Source organism: Haliotis asinina, chromosome 2 (assembly GCF_037392515.1).
Source record: "Haliotis asinina isolate JCU_RB_2024 chromosome 2, JCU_Hal_asi_v2, whole genome shotgun sequence".
Classification (NCBI taxonomy): domain Eukaryota; kingdom Metazoa; phylum Mollusca; class Gastropoda; order Lepetellida; family Haliotidae; genus Haliotis; species Haliotis asinina.
Genome location: NC_090281.1, coordinates 19,445,328 through 19,472,999, shown reverse-complemented (window position 1 = coordinate 19,472,999; position 27,672 = coordinate 19,445,328). Strand labels below are relative to the sequence as shown.

Below are 27,672 nucleotides of genomic sequence, written 5' to 3'. Positions count from 1 at the left end.
TTAATTTGCCCCAGAGTTTGTATGAATCAAATTAAAATCCTTGAATAATCGTTTTTAAGGAACTGGATAGATAGTAAGGAAGTTTCATGAATGCTTATTTTTGTTGTAGGAATCAATCAAGAAAGAGACTCAGAGAGAGGTGGTGGCAATCCCAGACACTTCCAGAACTGAAACAGTCTGGAGCAGGAGACAGAGTGAAAAGTATGTGAGAATTTGTCAAACAGAACAAATACTCTATAGCTCTCTAATGCTCAGTGTGTGCAATAAATTGAATAATCATTCCATATAATAATAATAATTTCCACTTTCTAAGAGTTGTAGTAATGATACTTTATCGTCTTTATCACATAGAAATGCAGCAAAGGAAAAACAGCAGGAATCCGCACCTGAGCCAAAATTTGAAAGCCGTGAAGATAAGAAGGAAAAAACCCAAATTGAGAGGGATGGATTTGATGATAGGCGGGATCGAGGGCCTGGCAAGGACAGACCACCTGCGAAAAAGAAGAAAGAGGAGCCATACATGGACAGGTTTGAGCGAGACCGTGACCGAGATCGTGGTGATAGGGACAGAACCAGAAGTGTTCCAGGTCGTGGTAGAGAGTTTGTGCGTGGTCGAGGACGTGGCAGGGGACGAGGTGCCCGTGGTGGACTTGGTTCTAGCCGAGGACGTGGAAGAGGTGACTTCCACAGTTTGGATAGACCATTTAGAGGTCAAAGATCAGACAGGAGTCAGTCATTTGGTCACTGGAAAGATCGTCCTGAAGATGATCAAGCTGAGGGGGAGGATGTAGACACGTCAAAAAGGCGACGTGGACGTGATGAGGAGAGTGATGTGTCTGTTGATGAGACAAGTGGCACTTACAGTGAAAGTTCGAGTGAGAGGACATCGGAAGCCAGGGAAGTTTCTCAGGGAAAGGATAAGGAGAACAAGGATGTGAAGTTGACGAAAGAAACGAAGGAGGAGATCAACAACACTCAAAAGTCTGCAAGTCAGAAGGATAAAGGTGCGCCACACCCTCGGGAAGAGCGGGGTAGGCCACGTAATAATCCTTGGATGAGAGATAGACGATATGAAAATAATGATCGATTTCAGCCGAAACCATATGGAGAACGTGCTGATCTTGACGACGATAGTAAAGAAAGAGGTGGTGGATATCGACAGTCCAGTGCAACTGCCAGTGCCAACACTGGGGGCTTCACACCAAGAGGGGAACCTTCTAGACGAGGGAGAGGTAAATTCATTACCTCATTATGCCTTTATTACTTGCACATGTAATTGTTCTGAAAAAGAAACAGTAGTGCTGAATTTAACTGCAGTGGTAGTTATCAAGGATTACGCAGTGTAATGTAGGGTTTAAGTTAAAAAAGAGATCATGTGGTTCTGGTTGTTTAACTGGGAGGCAGATGTTGATTGGCAGTCTAATTTACATATTATTACTTGTCTGGCCGAACCTAATTATTATCATTAAATCTAGAGGCATGTTGTTAAAACTCAACACTGTTGATGTATGTATCTGTATTAATTTGGATCTGTTACACCCAGGAGGAAATGCAGGACAAGGTCCGCCGAGAGGTGGTCGAGGCAGAGGAGGGAGGTACTTCTCGGCCCCACCTCAGAGGGGTGGTTACAGTCGCCCACCCATGACCAATGGAGACAGGAGAGATTATGGGGACATGGGACCTCAAAACAGGTTAATTAGCAAGTTTTGTATGTTTATCAGTGGATGGCTATAATGAATAAATGTTTCATGATACCAGAAGTAATATTGAGGAACTTGTTTAAAGAATTTATTCATCAGTAAAATTTCTGCTCATTTGAAATACAGTAAATTTGTTGAACCTTACAAGAGCTTTCAGAATCACGGATTATTTGTGGATGGGATTATGATGAAAAGAAACATATTCACACTACCAAGGCTGCTTGACTACATGCAAGTAAATGTATACTGTGCTTTATTAACAACATTGGAAACAAGGGATTAAGGTCGTTTCTGTTAGTTAAATATTTATGCTGTATATTACTTTCCAGACGGGATAGGCGACAAGAAAGAAACCCCCCTCCTCCGAGATTTGCCCGAAGAGGAGGTATGAGTGCTGAACGAGGACGAGGTTTTGAACGTGGAGGAAGGGGTGGTCGATCAAAAGGAAGAGGAGGAAGTGCCCCCCCTACAACTAATTCTAAGAAACCCCCATTGACAAAGCAGGCGTCAAATGAAGGGGAAGAGTGGGAAACTGCTTCTGAAAGTAGTGATGTCCTTGAAAAAAAGGATCCAAAAAACGAGATAAGAGACGCTAATAAAGATAAGCGCGATCAACCCTCGAAAAAAAGTTTCTCCAGCCAGCGGCCTCTTAATGACCGCCAAAATAGACGTGTAAATAATAGTGTGGATTCTAGGAAGTCAAATAGCATGGAAAGGAGGAATTCAAATAAGGAAAAGTCCCCAAACTCGACAAAAAACGGGGCAGGTCCGGCGAACTCAGTACCAAAAGCCAAGGCAACTGTTAATGTGAACCATAAGGAGAATGTGAAGACGGTGTACCGTGTGGATGGAATTGTGCCTAATGATCCCACGGCCATCAACAATGCCATTAACAGTATGAACAACAGGTGAGAAAGAAAACCTTGTTTATGTCAATTAGTTTACTCCTTACAGCTCCAATGATCAGAATTTGCAGGGTTTTTTTTTTAAATAATGGTGGTCTTTGATTTTTTTTTGTCATAGTTTCATAATCCAGGGACCACACTCCCTACAGTTCAGGATAAAACTTGTGAATAGATTTGGACAGCCAGATGATGCAGTAATTGATTGAGCTATGTGCAGTGATAACACTTCATCTATCACCCATAATACTGATGGCTTGTCTTTTGCGAAAAATAAAATGTCCCAAGTAACCAGTTCATGATGATGTTAATAACAAATAAACTTTTAAGTATCTTCAGGTTTTTTTTTTACCCCCACCTTTAAAATTGCCTTCAATGTCAGTCAAGGTAACCATTCTGAGAAATTAGATAACATACAATGTTAATTCTTGACATACTAACCCCTCCATATGGATGATAGCTCTAGGTGAGTAGCTTGTGTCGACATTTTTAATCACTGATGTTAATCGTATTTGTGATTTGTGATCTACCATTTCCCTGAGCTGCAGTTTTCATTGTCCCTTACATCTTGAATTGTATGGACTTAATTGGAAACACTGGACAGCTTCTTATGCCCTGTAGGTGTTATGTCATCCACATAGAAAGTACAGAGAATCCGCAGTGCATTATCTCTGTACTGTTTATGATCTGAGACCAAACACAATTTTCACTCAGAAAATGCTGTTTGTTAGAATGGAAAATTCCAAATGCCACAATGGGACATCTTTTGAGTAGGTGCTATAATTATATGTTGCTGTCACCTGATGACTTGGTTATTTGTTTAATGCCTGAAGCCACTGGCATTTCTCTGTAATTGAGAATAGAACTTGAGTAGATTTGGACAGCCAGATGATGCAGTAACTGATTGAGCTTTGTGCTGTGATAACTCTTCATCTATCACCCATAATACTGATGGCTCGTCTTTTGTGAAGAATAGACTTATGACTTAGTTTGAAACAATTTTAAGGCAGCTGTTTATGATCTTTCCTGGCTTGATGTCATTAAGATTGATTATTAATGTTCAGAAGCTGATACGCACTCACTTTACTTGTTGATAATCAGATTCAGAAGCAAAATTCTGTCATCCCATACTGAGGATGCCTTTTTTTTAAATGAAGGCCAAGTATTAATATTGACTTGTCTATTGACTGGTGCTTCTCTGTAATTAAAGGTAAACCCTGTGAAAGTTGAAGACAGCCAGATGATGCAGTAATTGATTGAGCTGTTTGCAGTGATAACTATCTATCTATCACCCATAATACTGATGGCTTGTCTTAGTAAACGTTACTTTTTTATGTGAAGAATAGAATGTTCCCAATAGTTTATAATGTTGATAACCATTTGGTTTCACACTTGTTTATCCATAGCTTAAAGGTCACATGCAACCAAAAAATCAAACATAATTAAAACACATATATCACTTATTCATGACATATAATATACCCTGCTCCTTTTAAAAAAACAAATAAACACAATTATAAGCGTACAATCGCGATTCAAAAGTGCAATATTTTGTACTTGGGCTTACTTCCCCCGAAACGAAGCCCTCGGGAGACCGAACCCAGCCATAGCGGGTGGATATGCACTCAAGTGAAACAACGGCTTCCGATTGGCTGTTTCATTTGCTGATATGCTAGGTTTCATTGTGTGTACAGAAAGATGATCTGTTTGATGGGCATTTTAGAAGTATAGCCAGTCACCAGAAAGTAAAATTCTTTATGGATAACAACTTCTTTTAGTGTACTTGATCCGTCGTTTCAGTATGGATTCATATACTATTGTCAAACAAAATCATATACACTAAAAGAAGTTGTTATCCATGAAGAATGTATATAGAGATGTTGGGTTTGGAAAATACATATTCTCTGAATTTGCGCTCGATCCAATAAAAAAATCATGTCAGTAGAGATAGTAAACTACTGCGCGGCTGGAATCTGTCATTCGTCCAAGTACAAAGCAGGACTTGAAACTGACAAGAGTTTGCACCAGTTTCCGTCAGATCCAGTCATCCGAAAAAAATGGATGTAGTTTGTTTGCAACCCTCAAACATAAAAACATGTCATGTGTATCACACGTGCCTAATTACATAATGTGGCAGACACGGGACTCGGGTGCACGAGTCATAAATCAGCTTATTTTCTTTATGTCGTATAGTCTGATAGGCGTTAAGTTCAAATCGCACGTGGTCAATGACTGAAGCTGTGTATTGCATGTTGTCTTTAGCAGACAGGCAGGCAGACATATTGGTGTGAATAAACCAGACACTGAGCTTTCTCTGTGACAGAGACTGCTCACCATAATCAACATGTTTTTTTTACGTAACGAGCAGATTATTTACTTGTTTGTGTACACAACCAAGATTAGACTACTGCTCACGACCTCAGTATGCATACTGTTTCAAGCTCCGCGAATCTATTCAGTGCGCATGCGTTATGGACGCAGCGCAGCACAGCTGTTGAAACCAGTTTTTCCCCCAGCGCTGGGGGGAATTTAGTGAAACATTTGAACTCCGATTTCGCGGGCTTTTTTTTCATCGCGTTTTTTTCAACTTTATAGATTGAATTGGCATTTTTTATTATTTGTTTCGGTAATTGCATATCAAAAGGTACCAGAATCTGCAAAGTTGTGTTTTACGTTGCATGTGACCTTTAAGGGAGTTCAGCTGATCTATATGCACAAAACTCAAACTCAGGTTTAACTTAGTTACATGTGCAAACCTTTTCCCAAAATGTTGTGATGAACTTACTGTACCTATCTCTGTTGTGTTGCAGAAATAAGAACATGGGGAGGAAGTCGGACCTGTCAGACGTTTCAAAACCTTTGAAGAATGAGAAGGAGAAGAAAGACGCCTTGGCTAATATTGACATAAACAACTATGCAAGTAAGTCTGTGTAGTGCTGTGGAAGTTGACATTGATCTGCTGGTTATGAGGCCCAGATTGGGGCCAGGAAAAATTGCACCCATACAAGCCATGCTTGTTAGAGTTGACCAAAGAGTGTTTACAGTAGTTGTTGTGGTGTATGCAAAATGGAATACTGTTCATTGTATGAGTAAGAAGTATTCATTGGCATACTTGTAGCAATAGGATTAGGGTTATAAAAGCATTAACATGGAATGTTAGTAACACACAGCAAAGGAGTGACCCCCACATGAATCCTAAAAAAGATACAACATATGGCATAAATATCTTCACAGCAAAGGAGTCACCCCACATGAATCCTTAAAAAGATACAACATATGGCATAAATATCTTCAATTATCACGCCATCGGCATGCAGTGATGAACATTTGTGATCTGTCAATCCAATGAAAACTGTGATTTGATTTCTTTTGACCTGAGCATGCTTGTAGATTAATGTTGAGTTGGATATGATAGATTGTTTGAAGATTGAATGTTAATATGTAACAAGAAATTAACAAAGAAACCTAGCGTCTGTCAGGTTTTTATAATGGAAACTTATGAATGTTTGTGATTTATGTATCAAAGTCTTGAAAAGTATTCTCCAAGATAGGTTTTAGGCATCTTCTTGTGGTCTAACCTTCCGATAAGTGTGAAGAAAATGGAAAATGTTTTATGTTGGCTAAAGTATCTCCTCTTTCCACAGAAAACTTTTCAAGCTAAAAAATTTGAAGAAACAACAAAATGTGTGACTACTGTAGCAGTAATACTAGTTTAAAAAAATATCCAGCAAGACATGGAATAGCATACATACTGTACACAATAAGTTTCAACATATTATTCAGTATCGAACTTACTGATTTCAATTACAAAGCTCAGAAGTCATCATTGAAAATAAATTAACTTTATTACATGCAAACCAGAGATAAACAAAGCCACTGGGATGCTAGTTATGTCCTTTGCATAAACTTGTTTTTGGAAGTTGTTGATGCTCTTGCACAAAGTTGGAGTCATCGGTTTCAAATTGAAAGTCATTATAATGTTTCCACTCATGAAAAAATCATTCATCTTGTTGAGTGTGCAGGTGTGATTTGACCTCACACATGATGATGACCGGAAAAAATTAATACTAATTTTTGCATCACTTTGGGGCCAAAATACTGATTGGGCCAGGTAAGGTTAGGGTTGGCATCTCTGAATTTGGTAATTGATATTAAGTATGTGCTACTTTTTACTTCATCAGCTATATATAGTGTGCAGGGAGGGATGCAACATACATGGCTTGCAAGGATGACTTTTAATATCTATCAATCCAATGACAATGTGTATTGGCTGATTATGTTTTAAAGCAACTGAGCAAGTCAAGGATTTGTAGATACCCCAACACCCTTCTCAATAATATCATGTGGAATCTGGTATATTTACCCATTTCTTGCGGGTTGCAGGTGTGGTGGTTATTGATGATCAGCCTGAAGTGACAATCGATGACCCCAACTTTCTGTTTGAAAACAATGAAGGCTTTCAGGAAGTTACATCAAAAAAGGCCATCAAAATAAAACAGAAGATGCAGGAAGCAGAGATGAAGAAAATGTCTGAGACTCACAAAAAACGAGACCCAGCATCAAAGGTAAAATATATGTCAAATTGTCACAAGTGTGCCTTCCCTTGTCTTTCAAGATGAGTAAACAAGCCTTTAGGGCAGACCAATTTTATTTCTTATTTTATGGACCCGATAGTGAAAATGTTGTTAAGAGTAAGAACAGTCTAAGTAAACTTAGTCTCAGTGTTACACTCCACCACTGAGTCTAACAAAACCTAGTAGAAGAATGCGTCAGGTAACCTTTGAGTGACCGATGACAGTCCAATCCAATGCGAGACGGTTAAATAGATTTAACCAATCAGACAACGGCTACTACTTAGGAATTGGAGGGACTTTCAAAATATTCAGATCACTGACTCAGATCTCTCCACATACAAAAATCCCCATATAACACAATTATTTGACCTAATTGTTACCATTAGCTAATATTTCCTCAAGAAGACATCCTTGAATATTGCCCAAAACACCATTTTCAGTGACTGCTTACTCACCGTTGTCATGGTTGTACATACACCGTGTGCATCACCCGGAAGCGAGCGTACACTAAATAGCATTCGGAATCGTTTGGGTATGAACCTTTTCGAGAATCTCAAAGGTTACCTGACGCGACCTCCTGTAAGGTTTTGTTAGACTCAGTAGTGGAGTATAACGAAAAGTACTATGGAGTAAGTAATGAAAAATTAATTTTCTCCATTCAAAAAATAAAATCCTAATGTAACTTGACATAAGTGAATTACTCTTGAAATAAGTGTGAAATCTAAACTCATTTAACTTGAGTTTAGTAGCTATAAACATTTTCTGAGATCAAAAAACTGTAACACAAGAAATGTGATTGGTTTGCCAGATGCTGGCAATACATGATCTTAATGACTATCATTGACTTTTATGACTTGTATTGTTGCTTGTACGATGACCAAAAGTTGCCCTGGACTTGATTATTACAGTCTGCCATGATGTGTCTGGAACATGGCAAATAATATTTCCTCTCCAAGTTGTGGTGCTAAGTATCCAGATTGCTTTGTAACCAGTCATTGCATCGATTACTTGTGTCGTATGGTTGTTACATTGATGATTGAAGTCTTGGATGTCACAAACAGTGACTACAGCAGACACATGAGTCGTGTTAAGATCCGGATTTAAACTGGTCTTCAGCAAACCTGTCATCGTATCACAGTTGCATAGTTCAGTGCACATGCTGACGATCACTGGATTGTCTGGTTATTTACGTACCACTGCGATATAGCTGAAACATAGCTGAATGCAGCATTAAACAAGAACCAGCCAACACAAGAGGTCACTTGCACCCAGATATTTTACCTGTCACTAGTAATGGATAAGTGGGATGTTTTTGTGTTGATGTATGTTGAATTATGTCTGTATTACACCAACAGCATGCAGTGATGAATGTTTGTAATCTGTCAATCCAAAGAAAACTGATTTAAAATTTATAAGATCTGAGTCTGCTTGTTGGCTGGTAAACTTGTTTTATGTAACTGTCATCAATTGTAACTCAGCCTTGAGTTAGCTTGGCTTAGAGTGATAATTCACAGACACATAGGCTGTCCAAATTGCAACTTTTAACAGAAGGGTGTTCCTTTTTTTTGGTTTTTTAATATCTCACAACAGAGTTTGGATATCCCAGATCATCTCTTTTGTTTAGGGTGTTGTTGGAATGGTAGCTTTTGTCCATCTCAACTCAAATTTGAATGATGTATTTTTTTACAGGTAATTGCGAAACCCAAAGGCCTCACACCAAAGATTGAGCGTGCCAGATTCAGCAAAATGAGTCGTTTGCCACCACGCTTTGCCAAGCAAAAAGAGCAGAGGGAGAAGGAGAAAGAGGCCAACTTGGATGTGATGCCCAAGATTGAACAGTGGAACAATGACCTTGCTAACAACATCCCTGCTCCAGCCCACCTCACAAATGGGGACTCCAGTAGTAAGTTTACACAGTAGGAAACTTCAATACTGTAAGAAGGGACTTTGTTATTATCGCATAGTTATGTCATGGTCAGTGAGTATGGTTTTATGCCGTTTTTAGCAATATTCCAGCAATATCATGGTGGGGAACACAAGAAATGGGCTTCACACATTGTACCCAGGTTGGGAATTGATCCCTTGTCTTTATGACAAGCCAACTCTACTCCAACGCCCCAGTTATGTCATGGTTACAGGGTTTGGATGACAGATGTGATGCACTCAGGTTGCAAAACAGTATTTCTGTATCAACTTATGTTTTTGTTGATACTTTTTTTATACATCATCTTATGCAAGGGACGTTACCGAATTTAAACATCCACCTTCCATGCTTTGCTGAACTATTCATAAGTTCAGGAAATACATTTTGGTATAGCCTACTTCTGGAAAGGTGGAAGATTTGTTTTTATATTTGGTAAAATCCTATACGTAAGTAAGATATTTAGTTCAGTTTACTGATAAATGTAATTATCAGGTATAAATGTTTTTTTCACATTTGTTTCTTTACTTTCAGACTCTGCACCCAAGTCAAATCAGCAGCAGCAGCAACAACAGCAGCAGCAGCAACAGCAACAACAGCAGCAGCCATCCCAGCAGATGACTGTTGCCATGTCTTCCCAGAAGCTGAGTATGCAGTCCCAGGTGCCACCATTGTCGATGACGCCAGCCCCAATCCCTACTGTGAGTGCGTGGACTAAGCCTATCAACTTCTCCATGACTCTGGGGCCATCGCAGTCCCCCGTAGCTGTGGATAACAAGATGGACAAGGGCGACCAACACGACAGTGGGATAGATGTAAGTGACCAGCCTAATTCTACCGCCTCATCTACCCGGAGCTCCCCAAGTGCAGAAAACAAGCATAAGGATGAGTCTAAGGTATAGAAGCAACATTGAAAGAGAACGAGCTCGGCTTGCCTCAGAGTTGTCGTCCAGCCTCCTCGTCTTTGGTTGTAGTTTGTTGTGGTTCAGTTTGAGTTGTTACTTGTACCCTGCATGCAACAGAAATGTTCTCATCGCCAAAGATACCAGTTGTCTATGGACACAAGGTTCAGAGAAAAGAAGACCCTGTAATATGTGTATAGACTGTAAGCATGGTTGTAGGACTGATATAGTTATTAGACTAATTCTAATTATAGAGAGCTTGCACATACCATAATGTATTACATGTTGATAAGTAAGCATGATTAAATAAGCTTAACTTTGGCCATTTGTAGATGATTTTGTCATTTGTCTAAATTTGTTTTCTCTGTTTCATTGCTTCTTTTACATCAGTGTCATACTTGGTTTTAATTTTGACGCTAATTATTTTGCAACTGAAATTAGATGACCCATTTTAAGTTAAGAGTGCCGCACTGTTTGGGAAATTTATGCCTGAGAGAAAATGTTTATGAATGTTGTTACATGTGTCCTACTTTTTCAGGATAAAATGCTTGAAGATAGAATAAACAAAGAGCTGGAAGACACACCAAACTTTGATGCACCCAAGCCACAGCCTCAGAGGCAACCTAAGGTATTTCTGATCAGTCTGTATTCTTCGCAATGTTACAGTTAAGCCATGATCAATTGTTGAATTTCAGCTGATTGTATTTAGTACATCTTACTACATGGTTGGATGTTCAACTACATTGTTGTCCTATATCTGTGGAATTAACTGAACACTGGTGGCACAGGTTTCAAAAACACAATTTGTTGTGGCCTGTTGTATTTCCAGGGTCTGCTAGTCTGGGTTTGAGTGCTAGAAATGCACTGTTTGTCAGTGCAGGGTTTTGTGATGTATTTTTAATGGATTTTCTTGGACACACCCATGCAAATTGTCACTAGGATTTTATGAAATTATAAAATGGAAATGTACTGAAACATTTGCAAGCTCATGGATTTCAGTGGGTAGCCTAGTTAGTAGTAAATAAGAGTTTGCTTGTAACGCCCCAGGCTCGTTTCCCCATATGGGTGCATTGTGTGAAGCTCAATTCTGGTGTCCCGGCCTTGATATTTCTGGAAAATTGGTTAAAGAGGCATAAAACCATACTCACTCATGGATTTCAAGAAAGTTGTAAATGTGTGCCTCACCGTGAAGGTGCATGAACAAAGCCTTCAGGGGTACAGTGTATGACGTCTGCAGTGAGGTAGCCTTGCATTTACTGGCATTTGTTTGTCATCTCACTCACTGCATGAAGCTCCGATCAGGTGGAAGGAACTGTTAGTATTATTTTAGTATTATTTTTGAGTATTACTGAAAAGTGATATAAAATCCCATTTTCATCATTCATGTTAGAGCCGTTCCATGGAGTTAAACTGAGCCAGTGATTTGCTTCTTGCAGCCAAGCCGCAGTGAAAAGATGAGTGTGAAAGAGGCCCTAAACAAAGAGAGCAGTAAGGCTGTGAAAAAACCTGACTTGGTAAAGGATAAGAAACCAGATCCCATTCAGATGCCACCCAGTATCAAGGACCGCTTTTTCAAGGTAAGTCAGTCCAAAGAGAACCATGATTACTTGGACTGTCGATGTAAAAGATGTTTCAATCAAATCACAAGGCAGACAAGATCATTGAGAAAACATATAATATTTATGACAGTCATTTTATGTGAACTAAAGATGTAATGATAATAGCCACCGTCTCCCATACCGATAGAATACACTTTGTACACCTAAGGGGCAATTTAAGAGGAATGCCAGTAGTTATGGACTCCCATAGAGGCCATACATGATATTGAATTCAGCTGCCCTTCACCTTGTGACATTCAGTTCTTATGTGTGTACAATGAATAACCTCACCTGGTGACCCTGATTTGGCCAAATTTAAACAATATATTATGATCTGTTGATTATTTATGTAATGCATAAAGCACATGTAAGCAATAAACTTAAGAGGCCTTAGTTTGAAAAGAAATTAGGGTTGTTAAAATACATTGTTGATGTTTCAATTGTCAGAGTGATGATACAGAGCTGAAACTCGAGTTTGAGTTTGATGAGGCTCTCACAAGCTACCAGGCTGAACCCCAACAACCAGAGAAGACTGAGATTGTAGAACCTCCAAAGTCTGTGACAATATCCAGTGATGTGACTTCAGCAAATGGACTTGGTATCAACTCCCCCACTGCCCATGCTACCCAGGACCTTAACCTAAAGATAGCTTCAGTGAAGAGTGTGTGGGAAATGGCACCTGGTCCCTTTGACCAGCAACCGTAAGTTGACTCTTTGCAAAATATTATTGATGACCTGGGTAACATAAGGTCATATTAAATTGAGTTTTCCTACCACAACCTTTTCTACAAATTGCTTGTTGAAGGCATTCTTAAACAGTGTAAATGATAACTGATTCTTGTTCCATCAGGCAGAGAGACAAGGGGACCCAGAAATGTGCTTATATTTAGGTAATTTGGGAGAAACACTGACGTCCGTCTGTATTTGGTAATGTGAAGGCAGATAAGAGTGCAATAGGGAAACATTGACGGTAGCAGATATCCTCTTCACCAGTATGAATACCACCAGGTTTATTGCCAAATGTCACCAGGACATTTCATTGTGATGTGTCTATTGGATGAAGGCTAAAGCAGTACTGTTAATGTGACTAACTCCAACACTTGGCCTACCATCTGCCTGGGACTCAAAATTGACACTTTTTTTCTCTCTCTCTCTCTTTTGGGATTCCTGGTTTGAATAGGTTTCACTACCCTTTGTTGTACCATAGGCAAACTGTAGCACAAATGGGGTTGCACAACATAGAGAATATGACAAGTCTACTTGCATGCATGTAAAGTGAGCAAAGGTTGGCAACGTACCTCCCTCGCTTCCCTCCCTCAAAAAATATTTCTCATGTCAAAATAAAATATTGCCAACATCAAAGGTATACTCCCATTTCCTCATTTTCTTATGCTCTCAGATTTCCTGCCCCATCACGTCAAATATGTTTTATTCAACATTTTATGCACCGCTTGTGGCATTCGTTCTACCCCTCCATTACCTCTGCAACCTCCCATTGAACAAAGTGACGGAACAAACATAAGCAGAAATTAGAAAGACATACCATATTGCCTAATTTTATCATGAACCTGTTGGAGTTTATTTGTCTTTTCTGTTGTTATTGTTAGAATTTTCGTAACATTCTACATAAAAACACTCCTGGCAGGGGAGGTAACTGTAAGTATTCCGTATGGAATAACACCCTCCTGTTCCTTCACGCCGTTGAACCGGAAGATGGAAAGGGGAATGGAGGCAAAAAACGGTCTGATAAATCACGAGTTGAGCTTAAAGTGTTGAATAAAACATATTTAGCTTGAGTAATTGTTCATCAGGTGGTTGGAAATGTGAAAGCACAACCCAATAAAGAACTTGTATATCTTTAATGATGGCGATATTTTATTTTGACACGAAAATTTTTTTTCGAGGCGAGGAAAGTACGTTGCCAACCTTTGCTCGCTTCGCTTGCATGTAAGTAGACTTGTCATATTCTCCATGTTACGCAACCCTGTTTGTGCTACAGTTTGCCTATGGTACAACAAAGGGTATGTACTGATGTATGAAAATCAGTCATTTTCTATAACTGCGGTACATTTTGCCTGTGGTTGTACGAACTGATGATCAACTGGTCATAGGTTGTTATGCTCCTTCACAGCATGAGAAGTACACTACAGAAATTTCAAAACCAAACTGATTTTAATACACTAATATACCCTTATGCTTGAAATAGACATTCTATGTTTGCGCTAGTTTGTTATCCTAGGTTTTGTTAGTTTGCGTTGCTGATCGCATGCTATGATGTGTTCTCACTCTTTCTTAATGGACTTGACTTTTCCTTTTCAGAATCTCAAGTGGATGTTCTCTGGCAAATGCTCTGTCAACAAACAGTGACAGTGTTGCTGGCGCTAACACGTTTCCCACATTCACATCTGAGGTGGAAACCATAGTGTCAGCTACATCGGTTGTCTTGGAAACAGTCAACCGTAATGAAAATACAAGCAGCCTGTCACCTGGTCCCAGCACATTATCGCCTCGACCACAGGACATACAGGTGTTTGTACCAGAGGTGTCTGACCTCAAACATCATGAGAAGATGCCGATGGCTGAGCCCACTAATGTCTGCAAAGTAAGTATGCTGTTTTTATTGACTCATCCCTACAGGTTTTGGTCGTAAGTCTTGATTATAGTTAATTTGTTGTGGAGACCGAAAAATGGGCAGGAGGACTTTAAATGAAATATGTTCAACAGTAATTCTCAGTTTTCTTATTTGGTATGGAGTCATAGTGACCTTTGCTTGTTGTGCAAGCCAACTAAATTGTTAAGCATGAGTCATGCACTGTTTACATTACTGGAAATTTTAAGACTTTAATGTGTATTCAGAGTACAGATATTTATATGAATGTTTGTGTGGAACCAAATCTTCACATGAACCTGTGTAGAATCTTTTAGGGCTTTTTAACAAATTTTTAAAAGCCTTTGATGTTGGACTCTTTCCATTCATGAACATAATGTGTTCTTGTTGAGTTGTTTTGCAGACATTCAGTTTGATTAATTAGTTTCATTTCAGCCATGTAAATGAAATTAAATTGTTTTCCATTGATGTCATGCTAGCTGTTCGTCCATTCAATTAACTAGTCTGTAGGCACAACCTGGTCTGCCCATCTTGCAGGTAAAGCCTCAACAGTTTCAGCCTCACAGTGCTGGTGGCAGTGGAAACTCAATGGGCCAGCCCACATCCAATGTGCTCCAGAACATGTCGGCTGTTCCAAGTCCTCCTGTTGTCCTGCCCAATCAGCATCCTTTCCAGCCCATATTGGGGTCACAATTGCTGACACAGGAGCCCTCTCGGGTGAGTCAAGCCATTTTGCTGGTGATAATTGTGTCAGAAATGATAAACAGTTTGTACATAGTTCTTTAAAATCTTGTTGGTAAATCTTCATGTCAGTCATCCTGCCACAATTCCACATGTATGTGGTTTACTCTACTGAAAAAGGTGAAATGTTTTGAACAATTTATCATGATCGGAGATTGCAATGAGCACTACCTGTTATGAGCACTGCATTGCTTGGTATCCTTATGATAATCCTTGAAAATTTAGACTTTAAGTGTCCCTCTGGTCAAGTAGGGTATCAAACCTAATGACCCAGGAAGCCCTTAAAGTTCATATACTCCCTTTGTCTTTGGAATAATATTCTTTTACTGTCCATGTTTCAGTTCTCACAGCCCAACTACGGATTCAGTTTATCACAACCTCAGGCGCAGATCGGGCAGGCTGCTCTGACACAGCCTAGTCTCTTTCTGCCCACAACTCCTACACAACCAGACTTGTTCCCATCCCAGCTGTCAGCATTTGCTCGTAACCAGCCGTATGGACAGACGGCACAACAGAACACCATCATGGTGTCTTCAGCTACCTCCTCACTTATGTCCACAACAATCAAACCACCAACACAGAATGCATACAGTAGGTTTAACCTCCTCACACAATTGTTTCTCTGGACTTCCATTTACGTTCAGAAACAAAATTTGTCAGACTTTACATTGATGTGAAGAGTGACAAACACTAACAGAGGGGGACTTTGTCTCACAAAAAGATCCGTATTTCTCCATTATGATAAATTTAGCTTCATGAGACAACCGTGTAATGCACTGAAATAGTGCTTACTGTAGTGTACAATACAGATGATTTGAATTTGTACATAGTGATTCACAGACAATTTCAGGTTGTCAGCTGACTCAGTGTAACAGTTTTTATCTCCTTGGTGCTCATAATCAGGACTCAGACAGTATTGTTTGCAGTGAAAATAATATTTGTGGCAGAGCTCTTTCCTCTGATTTGAAAGTTCTTTCTTTCTTGAATGGAAGCAGCAGTCTTTTCACACGTTTATTCTTTCAGGTCAGCTCCAAAAAAGTATGCCAAGCATGGGCCCCAGTTCGTTGCAGTTCAGTCAGAATTTAAACAACAATTCTCTCCAGCCGTCACAGATGTTCATACAATATGACCCAAGTCAGCTGTTTGGTACAAGTCCCCTGCTGGGGAGCACACAGACTCCTCAGAACAACTCGCAGATTCTCAGCTCACAGCTGATGCAACCAAGGTAAAAGAAAAATCAGTCATTGGCTTATTGGTTTGATTTACACGTTTGGCATTTAATATGTCGAGGCAACCAGAATAGGTCTGTTAAATGTTTTCTTTCATATAATGGTTATGTTGAAACAGTTTGTGACCTGATTTGTTAGAAAATAAGTGAAACAATTTTACAGTTGTTGGAATAGATTAGTTCTGCTCGTATCCCCAGCTAGAAAAGTATTCTGTATGTTAGGATTAGTTTGAGGGGTTTAGGTTTAAGGTTAGGTTTAGGCTTTTTATAAAACCTTAGCCCTATGTTGTTAGGTATAGAATGACGAAGAAAAATAGGGACGGAAATCTGATTTATCCATTTCTTGGGTGTTGTGGGATTTTTCCTACTTACATTTTTATGACAGCCAACAAATGCAACGTGTTTCATCCGCTCCTACTTCTCAAACAAACCGTGTTCTCCCTTTGCGGCTTCTGAATCCTGCCTGGAGGTCATGCTTCTCTCCATTAGCTCTTTAGTTTGACATGAACTTTCATAGCACTTACCATGTTGGATGGTTGAGACATTGAACCATGTACTTTGTGTTCAGGAATGCAGTACAAAATGTGCAGCCGGTACAACCAACGTCGTCCTTCTTCCAGCAGACGCAACCATCACTACAGCAGAATTTCTTCGCTCAGCAGCCTACATCAGCTCTACAGGTAACCATTGATGTCCAGGGCTTCGTCATAGCTATAGTGACTTTATTTAATAAAACCATTAGGCTGCTTCCCCATGAAATAGTTTGACATTTGAATGTATTATTGACTCTTATAACTAAAATGCCTGTACATTATCAGAAATGAGGGGCCACTATAACTTGATAATGGCATTATCAAGTTGTTAGTGACGTCATAAGTAGCTCAGCTATTAGTGTTCAATCGCCTACCGTTTTAAATGGCGGTTCATTATTGATGATATTTCTGACTCAAATTCGTCACATGTACCTGTACCGTTATGCACTTTCTTGTTGATGCCAACCATAACAATTGCATCATAAATTATATAGCAATGAAAACATCGACTCAAACTCTAACGTTGTTGAGCACTGAAAACAATCGCAGCTGGCAATATGGGCAAAGATCAAGGTTGAACGTTGTCACTCTCCATAGTGACGTCATCTGGGTTGTTACATGACGTCCCTGTTTGTAAAAAGTGTGTCAGTGACATCCGTCGTTTGTTGTTACAGTAAGTGTGTCAAAACCGATGTTGTGCTTGCAGAGGCCATTTGTCAAAGACCTCAGACATCTGCAAATGATAATTCTGTGAAAAATAGCGTTACCCTTGTGTTGATTTCTCATGGGGTAGCTACAAGGCATTCTAATGGTCTGTGATTTTTTTCTATGTGTGTTCCCACATTTGTGAAAACCCTTAACTGGTGTCCCAAGCTCAGCACTAGCTGAAAATATTCCAGCCTTTTCCATTTTGTGTTGGGTGATGTGGATTTACTTGTGTTATGTTTATAGTGTTTGCTTATTAGTATCCGATGTGTGCTTTTTGGTTTCACCAAATTAATAGACATCTTGATCTTACATGATTTCCATGGTTAACCTCATTTCAGTGTGGCATTTAACTGGAACATTGTTCAAAACCTCTCCACCTACATGTTTTCTCTGAATTGATCTATGATAAGTTTATCTTCTTGTCCAGGGTGCTCTCCAGCAGGCGGCAGCTGGTCAGCAGTTCTCAATGCAGACATTTGGGAGCCAGGGTGGTCTTGGACTTGCACTGACACCCCCAGGTCACACCCATGGACAGGGACTCAGTCTCAACCCACAACAGCCGAGCAAGTCCACCCAACAGTACAACAACCCTGTACTGCAGCAGCAGTCACCACAGAGTACTCCAGTAAGTTAGCATTCCCTAAAGTCCTCATTGTGATCATGTGTATTGGGCCATGTGTGATTGAATCAAATAGCGTTAAGACAGATTCAGACTTTCCTTTGTGTGTCTTAAGGTTATGTTCTAATTTGGTAAATAATTCATTATCAGCTGCAACTGATGTTTCGGAAAATATTTTTTCAGGTAAAGTAGAGATTAAGATATTTCAAGGGTTGATCTATGATTCAAAACTGCAGAGTCTTAGTGACGGAGGCAACTAACTGCCAACACAGAATCACTAACATATCCTACTCAACCACCATCACTTCCATATGATTTAAATTTAGATAGCTGACTTTGTATTGGCTGAAGAAATAACACCTCCAGTAAGATTGAGTGATCATTCAGGCTCATTTAGGTGCTTCTACTCAAAACCATACCCATTCTCTTGCAATTTGTAATTTATGCAGAAATGTTTAGGACATGGTGACCAATGACATTTTGCGTTCCTGCAGATGAAGTCTCCCCCTCAAAGCATGTCTGGCAACTTGTTGAGTTCTTCATCACAGTCTCAGAGCTCCAGTGCCAAGCATTTTACTGGGCAGATCTCCAACAGAACAACTCAACAAAGGTTCCAAAATATTCAACAGTTTCAACCTAAATTTGGTTCTCAATTTTTGGGGCAGCCCATGCAGACTCAAGGTATGTCATAGTGCTTGAACAATCTCCCTGATAAGAGCACCCACGTTGTAGCTTTTTATGTTGGCATTATACTACTGGTTTGGACTCCAGGTACTGTTATCTCTATTAGATAAATACAGTACAGTCAAGTCTTATTAATCCGACAAATCGTCCTTATCCGACACTTTTGTTAGCGACAAATTGAATAAATGTAACTTATTCTCATATATTTAGTCCGACATCCTCATTAATCCAACAGTTAGCTGTGCAACTGACGATGTCGGATTAACGAGACTTGACTGTAGTTCTTCTTCATACAGCACAATCCATTTGTTTTTTACTCTGCAGAACAAAATTAGGCGAAACAGAAACCTTTGTGTTTAAAAGCTGTGTGATGTCTAACCTTTAGGTAGTGTATATTTGGTGTGACATAAGAGCAGGTAACAAGTAACTTATACTTGTCGAATATATGAATAAAAGGATAAGGCTGGATGCATTGAGTTCAAGGGTTCAATCACTGGTTTGTGTGGTTCACACTCATTACTTTTTTGGGTTTTTTTACCTCCCAAAGGGAACTTTAAAATTTCTAGAAATTTCTGAATGCCTCTTTCCACAAAGAAAAATACAACTTGATAATCTACTATGTAATTACATCTATTTCAGCTGCTCCAGTGGTGAGACATCAGATGATGGTGGGGAACATTGTCCGCTCCAGTGCTCCTCCTCCCCAGCAGAGACCAGCGTTCCCAAACCCAATCCAGCGACCTGGAGTACAGATCCAAGTGCAACAGCAACAACAGCAACAGCAGCAACAGCAACAACAACCGCAACAACAACAGCAGCAGCAGCAGCAGCAGCAGCAACAACCACGACACACAACGCAGTCGCCCTCCTTGAAAGCTCAGCAAGCCAAACAGAGGCAGGAAGCCCTGGCTCTAGCTCAGAATTTCTTGAACCCACAAAACAAAACTACAATGAAAAGCACAGCCAAGGCTGACAGTGTGACTGACCCTTCTGCTGCTTCAACAACCACAAACACGAATGAAACCAAACCTACAGATGTCTCCCAGGATAAGAAGTAATCTGGAAGTCTGTTCTTAATGTGGACTATATGTTCAATGATTACTGAAGAGTTTAAGAATTAAATTATTTCTGATGTGATTTCAAGTGACAGTGTGACGAGTCTTTGAACTCCATAATACAGATGTGTAACTACTAGAAACTATTGTGTAGTGTACCAAACCAATGTTACTGTGACGAACATTTCTGTTTAGCAGTTGCATCATTGACTTTTAGAGACTGTGTTGATGAATATTATTCTGTGTGACTTTTCACGGACATGTTCAGTTGTGGATTTTATGTGTATTAAGACTGCCTGAAGAACCTTACTCATCAAGTAATGCGCGCTTCCGTGGAGGTGAAGGTGATATGTGCCAAGAGGAAGTGGTATTAAAGGTTTGTAAACCATCCAGGTGTGAAATCGGCACTTCCAGCTCAAGGAATGTGAATTGGACATTGTGTTAATGAGGTAGGGTGAAGTACCGAATGTGTGACGAAGACGAATCTCAGGTGTTGTCAAGTCTGTAAGATTTACTTGAGCATTTTGATAGCCCAAAGTGTCATATGTCAAGGTGGCAGTGGTTCAGAGAAAGGTGGTAAGGCTTCGTGATAGCGTCTGATGATTTTAATATGATGTGCCCATAGTAGAAATACTTGATGTGGGAGATGGGCAAATATGATGCTTATCAAAGCCTTAGACAGCTATATGCTGGGGAAGTATTGGTGTACACACTGGCTAGATGCCCCTAAATCTGGCTTTGTTCTAAAATCATGCATGAAAGCCAGATCTCTTAACATGGTGGAGAAGTAACATTTCTGTGGTTATAAGTATTTCAAATGATGTGGGAAGGTGGAGTAAGGTGTTATGGCTCAATACCAAGATCTAACTGGTAGAGTTTGTGACTCAATCTATAGTAATATATTGACAAAAAGAGTCACCCTGGTCATATTGATGAAGATGTTTACCAAAATGGCGATTGAAAATTGTGGTTCGATCAAATTTTATTTTACACACAAGGTGTAGAAAAGAAATTCCTCTGAGGAAATATGGTGCCCCCAGATGTTTTACAGGATGCATAGCCCCTGCAATCTTGTCTACTAACTGAACTACCGTACCCCTATTGTGAAGGGGGCTTGGCAGTGTGTTCAGACTCTGCAACAACCCAGTGCCCCGGGTTAGCAGTTCTACATACTTGCCTTGTGGGTTCTCTCTAGCTAACTAATAGGTGTTTCCTCACTGTTTTAACTTTAATTTATAGTAATTGTGTTGAGCATGTTACAAGTGAGAGATCGAATGTGGGATAAATGTATCTATCGGGTGAGTGTGTGAACACAGTCTATGAACTGACTGTGTGAGGAATGTACTATGCCTGTTGTATTTAGCCCGTGGTTTGAATCCGTGAATGTCCCTCATTTGTTGTCCAGAGTACATCTCAACACTTTTCAACTGGAAATCTCAAAGTTTGGACGATGAGCAATCATTCCAGCTTTGACATTTTTTTAATGGGTCTGAAGAAAGATAATCATTTGTATGTTTGTGTATGTATGTTCAGATCTATGCTGCTGCAAATTACAGCTGTATGTAGCTAATGAAAAAAAATAAAAATGCTTGTACATTTATAAAGTTATTGTTTGTTTTCTCTTTTCATCAGGAATTGGTATGCCAAATGCCACTTTATCAATTCATCTTTATATTATGTTGTGTATTAATTGCCCGAGTGCTTTAAGAAACTGGCTTTGGTGAAGGTAATAAATGGTTACAATGATAAATTCTTTACCATTGGTTCTCAAAGAACAATAAACACCTGTTGAATGATTGGCAATCTAAACAACTCCAGAATGTTCCTGATCATCTTTGACATTTTCTTGATGGATTCCATCAAGTTACAAAAAGTGTGAAGACATCATGAGCAGTGCCACTAGGAAGTGGTCAAATGTGACCTGACACAACCCGTGAAGATCTGACCCATCATAACCTCTTTTCCCATGACTGCCACCTGTATACACCTCACGACAATTCATCCAGTTCCCCATCACACCCAATTCCCCACCCATCAAAATCAGGGTTAGAATTTTTCTTTAGTGAGCCATGCTTGTAAGAGGCAGTTAACAGGATATGGCCATGGACACATGTCATGTCATCCCAATTAGGTGGTTAGATCAAAGCTGTTGGTCACTGGATTTTATGGTCTAGCCTTGATTATTTACATCCCTCTGCCATGTAGCTGGAATATTGAGTGCGCCATAAGCACAGAATTGTGGAACATTCAAAATCTTATTCTGACAGGGAGGCACCTGATTTGCCAGCACACAAAGTCTGTGATCTAACCGCATCAGTTAAATTAGAATCCAAATTCTGTGGTTGCGATAGGATTCCATTCATAGGGTCTGTGCTTTAATGAGAAAGTGTTTACTAAATGTTACATTCGTCACTATCACTTGGAATCTGAAAGGATGATCCAGTGGTATATAGCAAAATATAAATCACAAGACAATCTGGCTTAATAAATTTTATTTGATTCAAGTTGAAACAATAGAAGATCATAAACACCTGTAATGGGTGGATCCAGGAATATCTAATGGTAGTAACAAAAGTGGGTTTACATTTTTGACTGCTCGGTCCACTTTCACAAAGGTTTCTTGGCACTGTTGTTTTTGTAATTTCCATATTTTACATAGGCTTAGGCCAGACCAATTATATTTCTCGTTTTACAGATTTTAGGTAGAGCTTCTGTCTACGGATGAAAGAATTGCAGTTCCAATCCCACTTCAGAAAACCTTTGCATAGTGACTTTAATCTTGAATGATATTTTCAATTGATTTCATACTCATATATCATTTGAATGTTGATGTGCATATAAAGTTAGGAAAAGTAAACCCTGGGATGCAGTCTTAAAAAAGTAAAACCTGACCTTTCAAAACAAAAACCTCAAATGCAGTTATTCTGGGAAAACGAGATGACCTAATATATAGTGAGAAGCACACGTCAGGTTTATATATGAAGTGTATGTGGGGCAAAATATAATAAAAAACTATTTTCTTGTCAGTTTGCAGTTTTGGCCAATAAAAACATAAGGATTGTACTTTTTCAGTGGGGAAAATTAATTTTTACTTTTTCTTGAAAAAAATATGACCACCAGGTGCATTAAACAAATGAAATTGGTCTGGCCTTATGATATAGTGCAAGGATTGCTTTGTGCAAGTATCTGTATCAAAGAGAGTTCGCAAATTCTTTGCATGAAGCAACCTTTACTAAGGCTAACCAAGTCCCATGCTTTAACATTGCAATAAAGTTACTTTAGTGACTTACAATCACCTTCCTGTTTTGTGAAAGGAGGCCTTGCACAATGGGTCCACGACTCCCTGGATCCACCAGACTTAACACAGTTCTGCTTCAGATCACTGACGGGAACATTGTAAAGGATTTACTTATGTCATGGTGAGAATAACCTCCTACAATTATGGACACAGCTGGTTTGGTACAAGTATTGATTCAACAAAATTAATCTTTCCATATCTGTCAATCCAAAAATATGACCAGTGAACATCATTTGACAATCATGGCACCTTAAATTTCTCCTATGAAAGTACAGTGGCAGCTGTCTAACCCAGCATTCATTGGGACTGAAGAAATAATCCAGTTTAGACAATGTGCCGGATTGTAGAGCTGATGATAAATGTTCAAGCCACAGATGGGACCGAGATTTTATGCTGGTGTTGACGACTTGCCGGATTGGACAGATGCTGGTTTTGACAGCTTCCACTGTATCTGGGACTAACATCAGCCAAGGCAATTTTTATTTTTGAATAGCAAATTCAACTGAAACGGCTGTTCCTGTAACTGGTTCAGTGACTTATTGGAAAGATATTGATTTCACCCAACATTTGTGCCATCTGGGTTGTCCTTGACCTTCGTGGTTGAAATATGTTTCTAAGGTAATTGGAAAACAAAGGAATCACATTGTTAAGGCACATGCGAAAAAGAAAAACTATTTGTTCACTGAAGCCCTTGAAAGCATGAATCTATCACAACCTCTATGGTTAATAAGGGAAAAAGGTATGCAATTTAGTCTTGACTAGATACCTCCCAACCCACCTCCCCCGAAGCTCTTTCTTCAAACACTGTTTGCTAGAAAACTATATATATATCCCAATATACATCCAGTTACCATCAAATTACAACCACTTATTTTGTTTGTAACTGTCTGTATATTCATTTATTATATAGATATATAGAAACACACACACACACCAAGTATAATGTGTTCCATATATGATTGTAAAACTAAATGGCACTTCCATTCCGTAACCTTGCTCTGTGCAACATTTGATCTCATGGTGACAATATTATTAGGTGGAGCCTTAAGCAGGTTGAAAAAGGTACATCTAAATGTAGAGCATCACATCCACTGAGATTAGTGTTTCATTCAAATGTGCTTGAGCCGCATGAAAACTTAAAGTTCTGGATATGACCCATATCTGGAAGTCTGTGAGATGCCACAGCTGGTATCAGACATGACATACTCCACGTGGTTTCAGGGCACCTGTTGAAAATACTGACCATGCACAGATGACCAACAGAATTCCACATAACCATATCTGGAAGTCTATGAGACACCTCTGCTGGAATCAGACAGGATCAATTGCCACGTGGTTTCAGGGCACCTGTTGAAAATATTGACCATGCACAATTGACTAACAAAATTTCATATCGTAAGCTCATATGAACTGACTCCATGTGAGTTTATAATTGACTTCAATGCAACCAGCAAACAAAAACAAATACTAAACTGAATCATATGAACCCACAACACAATGATACAACAATAAAAAAATCCTAATATATATATATACATATATAAAGACACAATTAATCTTCACAAATGACTCCAATTACAAAATACTTTCAGGGTTACACAGTATGTGAAACATACAACAGTATTGTAAAGTGGACATACAGAAAGGGAAAAATCATCCTAGACCCTCCATGGAATCAATGTCTATCAGGATAAATACTTTGGACATACTGCTTCCAACTTTGACAAACCAATGGCATGTATGACAATATGTCTACACCAGGCAATCAGAAAGATGCTTTTATGGCTTTCAAATATGTGACCTCCCTTCAAGTTACACTTGGAAAACATTTTGAAAAGTTCTCAATTGAAAATGTGGTAAGTGAGAAAAATGGATGGCCAAGACTATTTGGCTGTCTACATTACAGTATGTAGAAGTCTTTTCTGTTATACACCTTATCATACTGATACAAGCGATTGATGATGATTTTTATGGACTCCATCATAATGCCTTGACATTCTTTTGGATTATGTTCACCCTTCACACTGCATGATTAGAAAACTGTTTGGAATTTTACTTATGATTCCAGTGAGATTCAGCTTCGTTCCAGAGTTACACCATCTTCATCACAGAACTAAATCTCTCATCACGGAACACTTAACCTCCCTTTTTTATGAGTTAGGCAGTCAACTACTAGTCAAATTCATCTTCGTCACAGACCAACATTCAAATGGCCATCTTGTTATATTTAATGAGATGCAGACATGAAAACACAAGATTCTTAAGAAATCATTAGACGGAAAAGATAAAAATTCTCATTGTAATTTTACATGGCGTTCAACAGGACAAAAAGTTCTGTAATGTTATCAGAGCCAGTTTCCATCAAGGAAGATCAGTGTGGTTTGACTGGACCATGTTTCTGCATGAATTCTAATTCAACTGTACAGTTACATCACAGCATGTCAAATGTTTATAAACTGAGGTGAAGTGAAATGAGGGTTCACAAAAGTTACATTTGTGCATGCATACCATATGCATGTGTGTACCTGTCCAGATATTGCAGCTTGTGTATGGTGCTAGACCATTGAAATAACCATGGCCAGGGCCCTGTTTCACAATGCTATTGTAGTGCTGTGACTGTCATATCTCCTACATAGTACCAGAGACTGCAACAGTCATAGGACTATGATAGCTTTGTGGAAAGGGATCCAGGGCTGTCTTAATGCATGGGCATGCTGAGCAGATCCCTAAGGAACCCAACAAAGGACAGATGCTAGCTTATCTCTGCTGTTCCCGAGTGTGGTTGTGCACTGCTATACCCAGGGCCTATAATGTTAGTAGATAGTCCTGACCATAAAGCACTTTGACATGGATAGTCCATACAAACAGGACATGCTAATTCCAACTCAACTAGTCCTTGTTTTGTCTCACTAAAGCAGAGCTCCAGTTGAAAACAAGTAACTTCTAAATTGACGAGTCTTGCGATTAAACCACAGATCTTCTTGTCTTCAGACAGACACTCTGTGTGGACTATAGAGGTGGTGCATTTAATAAATGAAGGAGCAAATGTCACTCATGTACACAGAATAAGGGTCTAACAAAGCTGAATACAAAACGTGACTAAAGCTATGGGCTTCAGTTGGTGATTCAGCTGGAATCACGTTTAAACTGAAGCTATGGAAAGAATCTTCATATTATAGATCGGGTAACTGACATCTCAAAAATAGACTTAAACAGTCATAGTAATACAGTCACAGTAATACATTAATACAGTTATGATATCACAGCATACAGACATCATGGCTCAGAGCCAGGCTACACAATGTGATAAGACTTGAGCAGTGACAATGCTCCTGTCTCTGTATATACTATGAAGCCTGCACAGATCTGTTCACATGACATACAACTTGACTTAATAATTATACACTTCACTCACAAGTGATCAGGTGAGACCATCCACAATGAACTATGATAAAACCCTGCATGTGCACAATGAATAATGGCAAGACCATGCATGTGTACTATGAAAAATTATAGAAACATGCATGTCTACAATGAACAATAATAAAAATATTTATGTGTATGATGAACAATGGTGAGACAATGCATGTGTACAATGAACAATGATGGGACCAACCATGAATGTGCACAATGAACAATGATAAAAACATGCATGTGTACAATGAACAATGATAAAAACATGCATGTGTACTATGAACAATGATAATATATATGTATGTGTATGATGAACAATGGTGAGACAATGCATGCGTACAGTGAACAATGGTGGGACAATGCATGGGCACATGAACAATGATAAAAACATGCATGTGTCCAATGAACAATGATAATACATATGTATGTGTATGATGAACAATGGTGAGACAATGCATGTGTACAATGAACAATTATCAATGGTGAGACAGTGCATGTGTACAATGGACAATGGTGAAACCAAGATGTGTACCATAAATAGTGATAAAGAAATGTATGTGTACAATGAACAAATGAAACACCATACATGTGAGAGAGGGGTTGTATGGGTGAATGGGGACTTGGGTCTGCATAGTAGGGTGGATGGGAACAGGGTGTAGTACGATGGAGTGTAATGCAGGTAGTCATGGTGAATGGGGTGTAGTATGGTGGGGTGTAGGACAGGTGTTCATGGTGAGTGCATAATTTCGTGTAGCATAGAGGGTGTAAGACAGGTAGTCATGGTGAACGGAGAACTGGGTGTAGCATAAAGTGTGTCAGACAGGTAGTCATGGTGAGTGGGGCATAGGGTGTAGTATGGTGGGGTGCTGATACAGGTTGTCACGGTGAATGGGAAATAGGGTGTGGCATAAAGGGTGTAGGACAGGTAGTCATTGTGAATGGGGAACTGGGTGTAGTATGGTGGGGTGTAAGACAGGTAGTCATGGTGAATTAAGAATTGGGTGTTGCATGGTGGGTGTAGGGCAGGTAGTATTGGGGGGTAAAAGACAGGAAGTCATGGTGACTTAGGAATTGGGTGTAGTATGGTAGGGTAAAAAACAGGTAGTCATGGTGACTTAGGAATTGGGTGTAGTATGGTGGGTGTAGGGCAGGTAGTATGGTGGGGTAAAAGACAGATAGTCATGGTG

The 27,672-nt window shown here is 39.4% G+C and overlaps 1 protein-coding gene and 3 non-coding genes across 10 annotated transcripts in view; all 4 read left to right on the top strand.

The window, feature by feature from the left end:
- LOC137273367 (protein PRRC2C-like) overlaps nt 1-21,377 on the top strand; it is a 37,405-nt gene extending 16,028 nt beyond the window's left edge. For 2 of the 7 annotated variants that reach the window (XM_067805984.1, XM_067805980.1), the window contains exons 21-39: nt 110-201; nt 352-1,232; nt 1,544-1,691; nt 2,030-2,608; nt 5,413-5,522; nt 6,986-7,167; nt 8,866-9,079; nt 9,632-9,993; nt 10,538-10,627; nt 11,436-11,576; nt 12,045-12,298; nt 13,917-14,199; nt 14,716-14,922; nt 15,288-15,537; nt 15,970-16,171; nt 16,743-16,854; nt 17,843-18,040; nt 18,529-18,715; nt 19,358-21,377. In XM_067805984.1, the coding sequence (XP_067662085.1) occupies nt 110-201; nt 352-1,232; nt 1,544-1,691; nt 2,030-2,608; nt 5,413-5,522; nt 6,986-7,167; nt 8,866-9,079; nt 9,632-9,993; nt 10,538-10,627; nt 11,436-11,576; nt 12,045-12,298; nt 13,917-14,199; nt 14,716-14,922; nt 15,288-15,537; nt 15,970-16,171; nt 16,743-16,854; nt 17,843-18,040; nt 18,529-18,715; nt 19,358-19,776 (4,911 nt within the window). In that variant the 3' untranslated portion in view covers nt 19,777-21,377. The remainder of the gene's footprint in view (nt 1-109; nt 202-351; nt 1,233-1,543; nt 1,692-2,029; nt 2,609-5,412; nt 5,523-6,985; nt 7,168-8,865; nt 9,080-9,631; nt 9,994-10,537; nt 10,628-11,435; nt 11,577-12,044; nt 12,299-13,916; nt 14,200-14,715; nt 14,923-15,287; nt 15,538-15,969; nt 16,172-16,742; nt 16,855-17,842; nt 18,041-18,528; nt 18,716-19,357) is intronic. The other 5 variants (XM_067805987.1, XM_067805986.1, XM_067805985.1 and 2 more) reach the window with 5 other exon arrangements.
- LOC137275252 (small nucleolar RNA SNORD83) lies at nt 2,787-2,860 on the top strand. Its single transcript, XR_010956559.1, has one exon. It is a non-coding gene; the product is annotated as a small nucleolar RNA SNORD83 (small nucleolar RNA).
- On the top strand, nt 3,486-3,559 carry LOC137275254 (small nucleolar RNA SNORD83). The gene has a single exon (XR_010956561.1). It is a non-coding gene; the product is annotated as a small nucleolar RNA SNORD83 (small nucleolar RNA).
- LOC137275256 (small nucleolar RNA SNORD83) lies at nt 3,838-3,911 on the top strand. Its single transcript, XR_010956563.1, has one exon. It is a non-coding gene; the product is annotated as a small nucleolar RNA SNORD83 (small nucleolar RNA).
- Nucleotides 21,378-27,672: the final 6,295 nt, after the last annotated feature.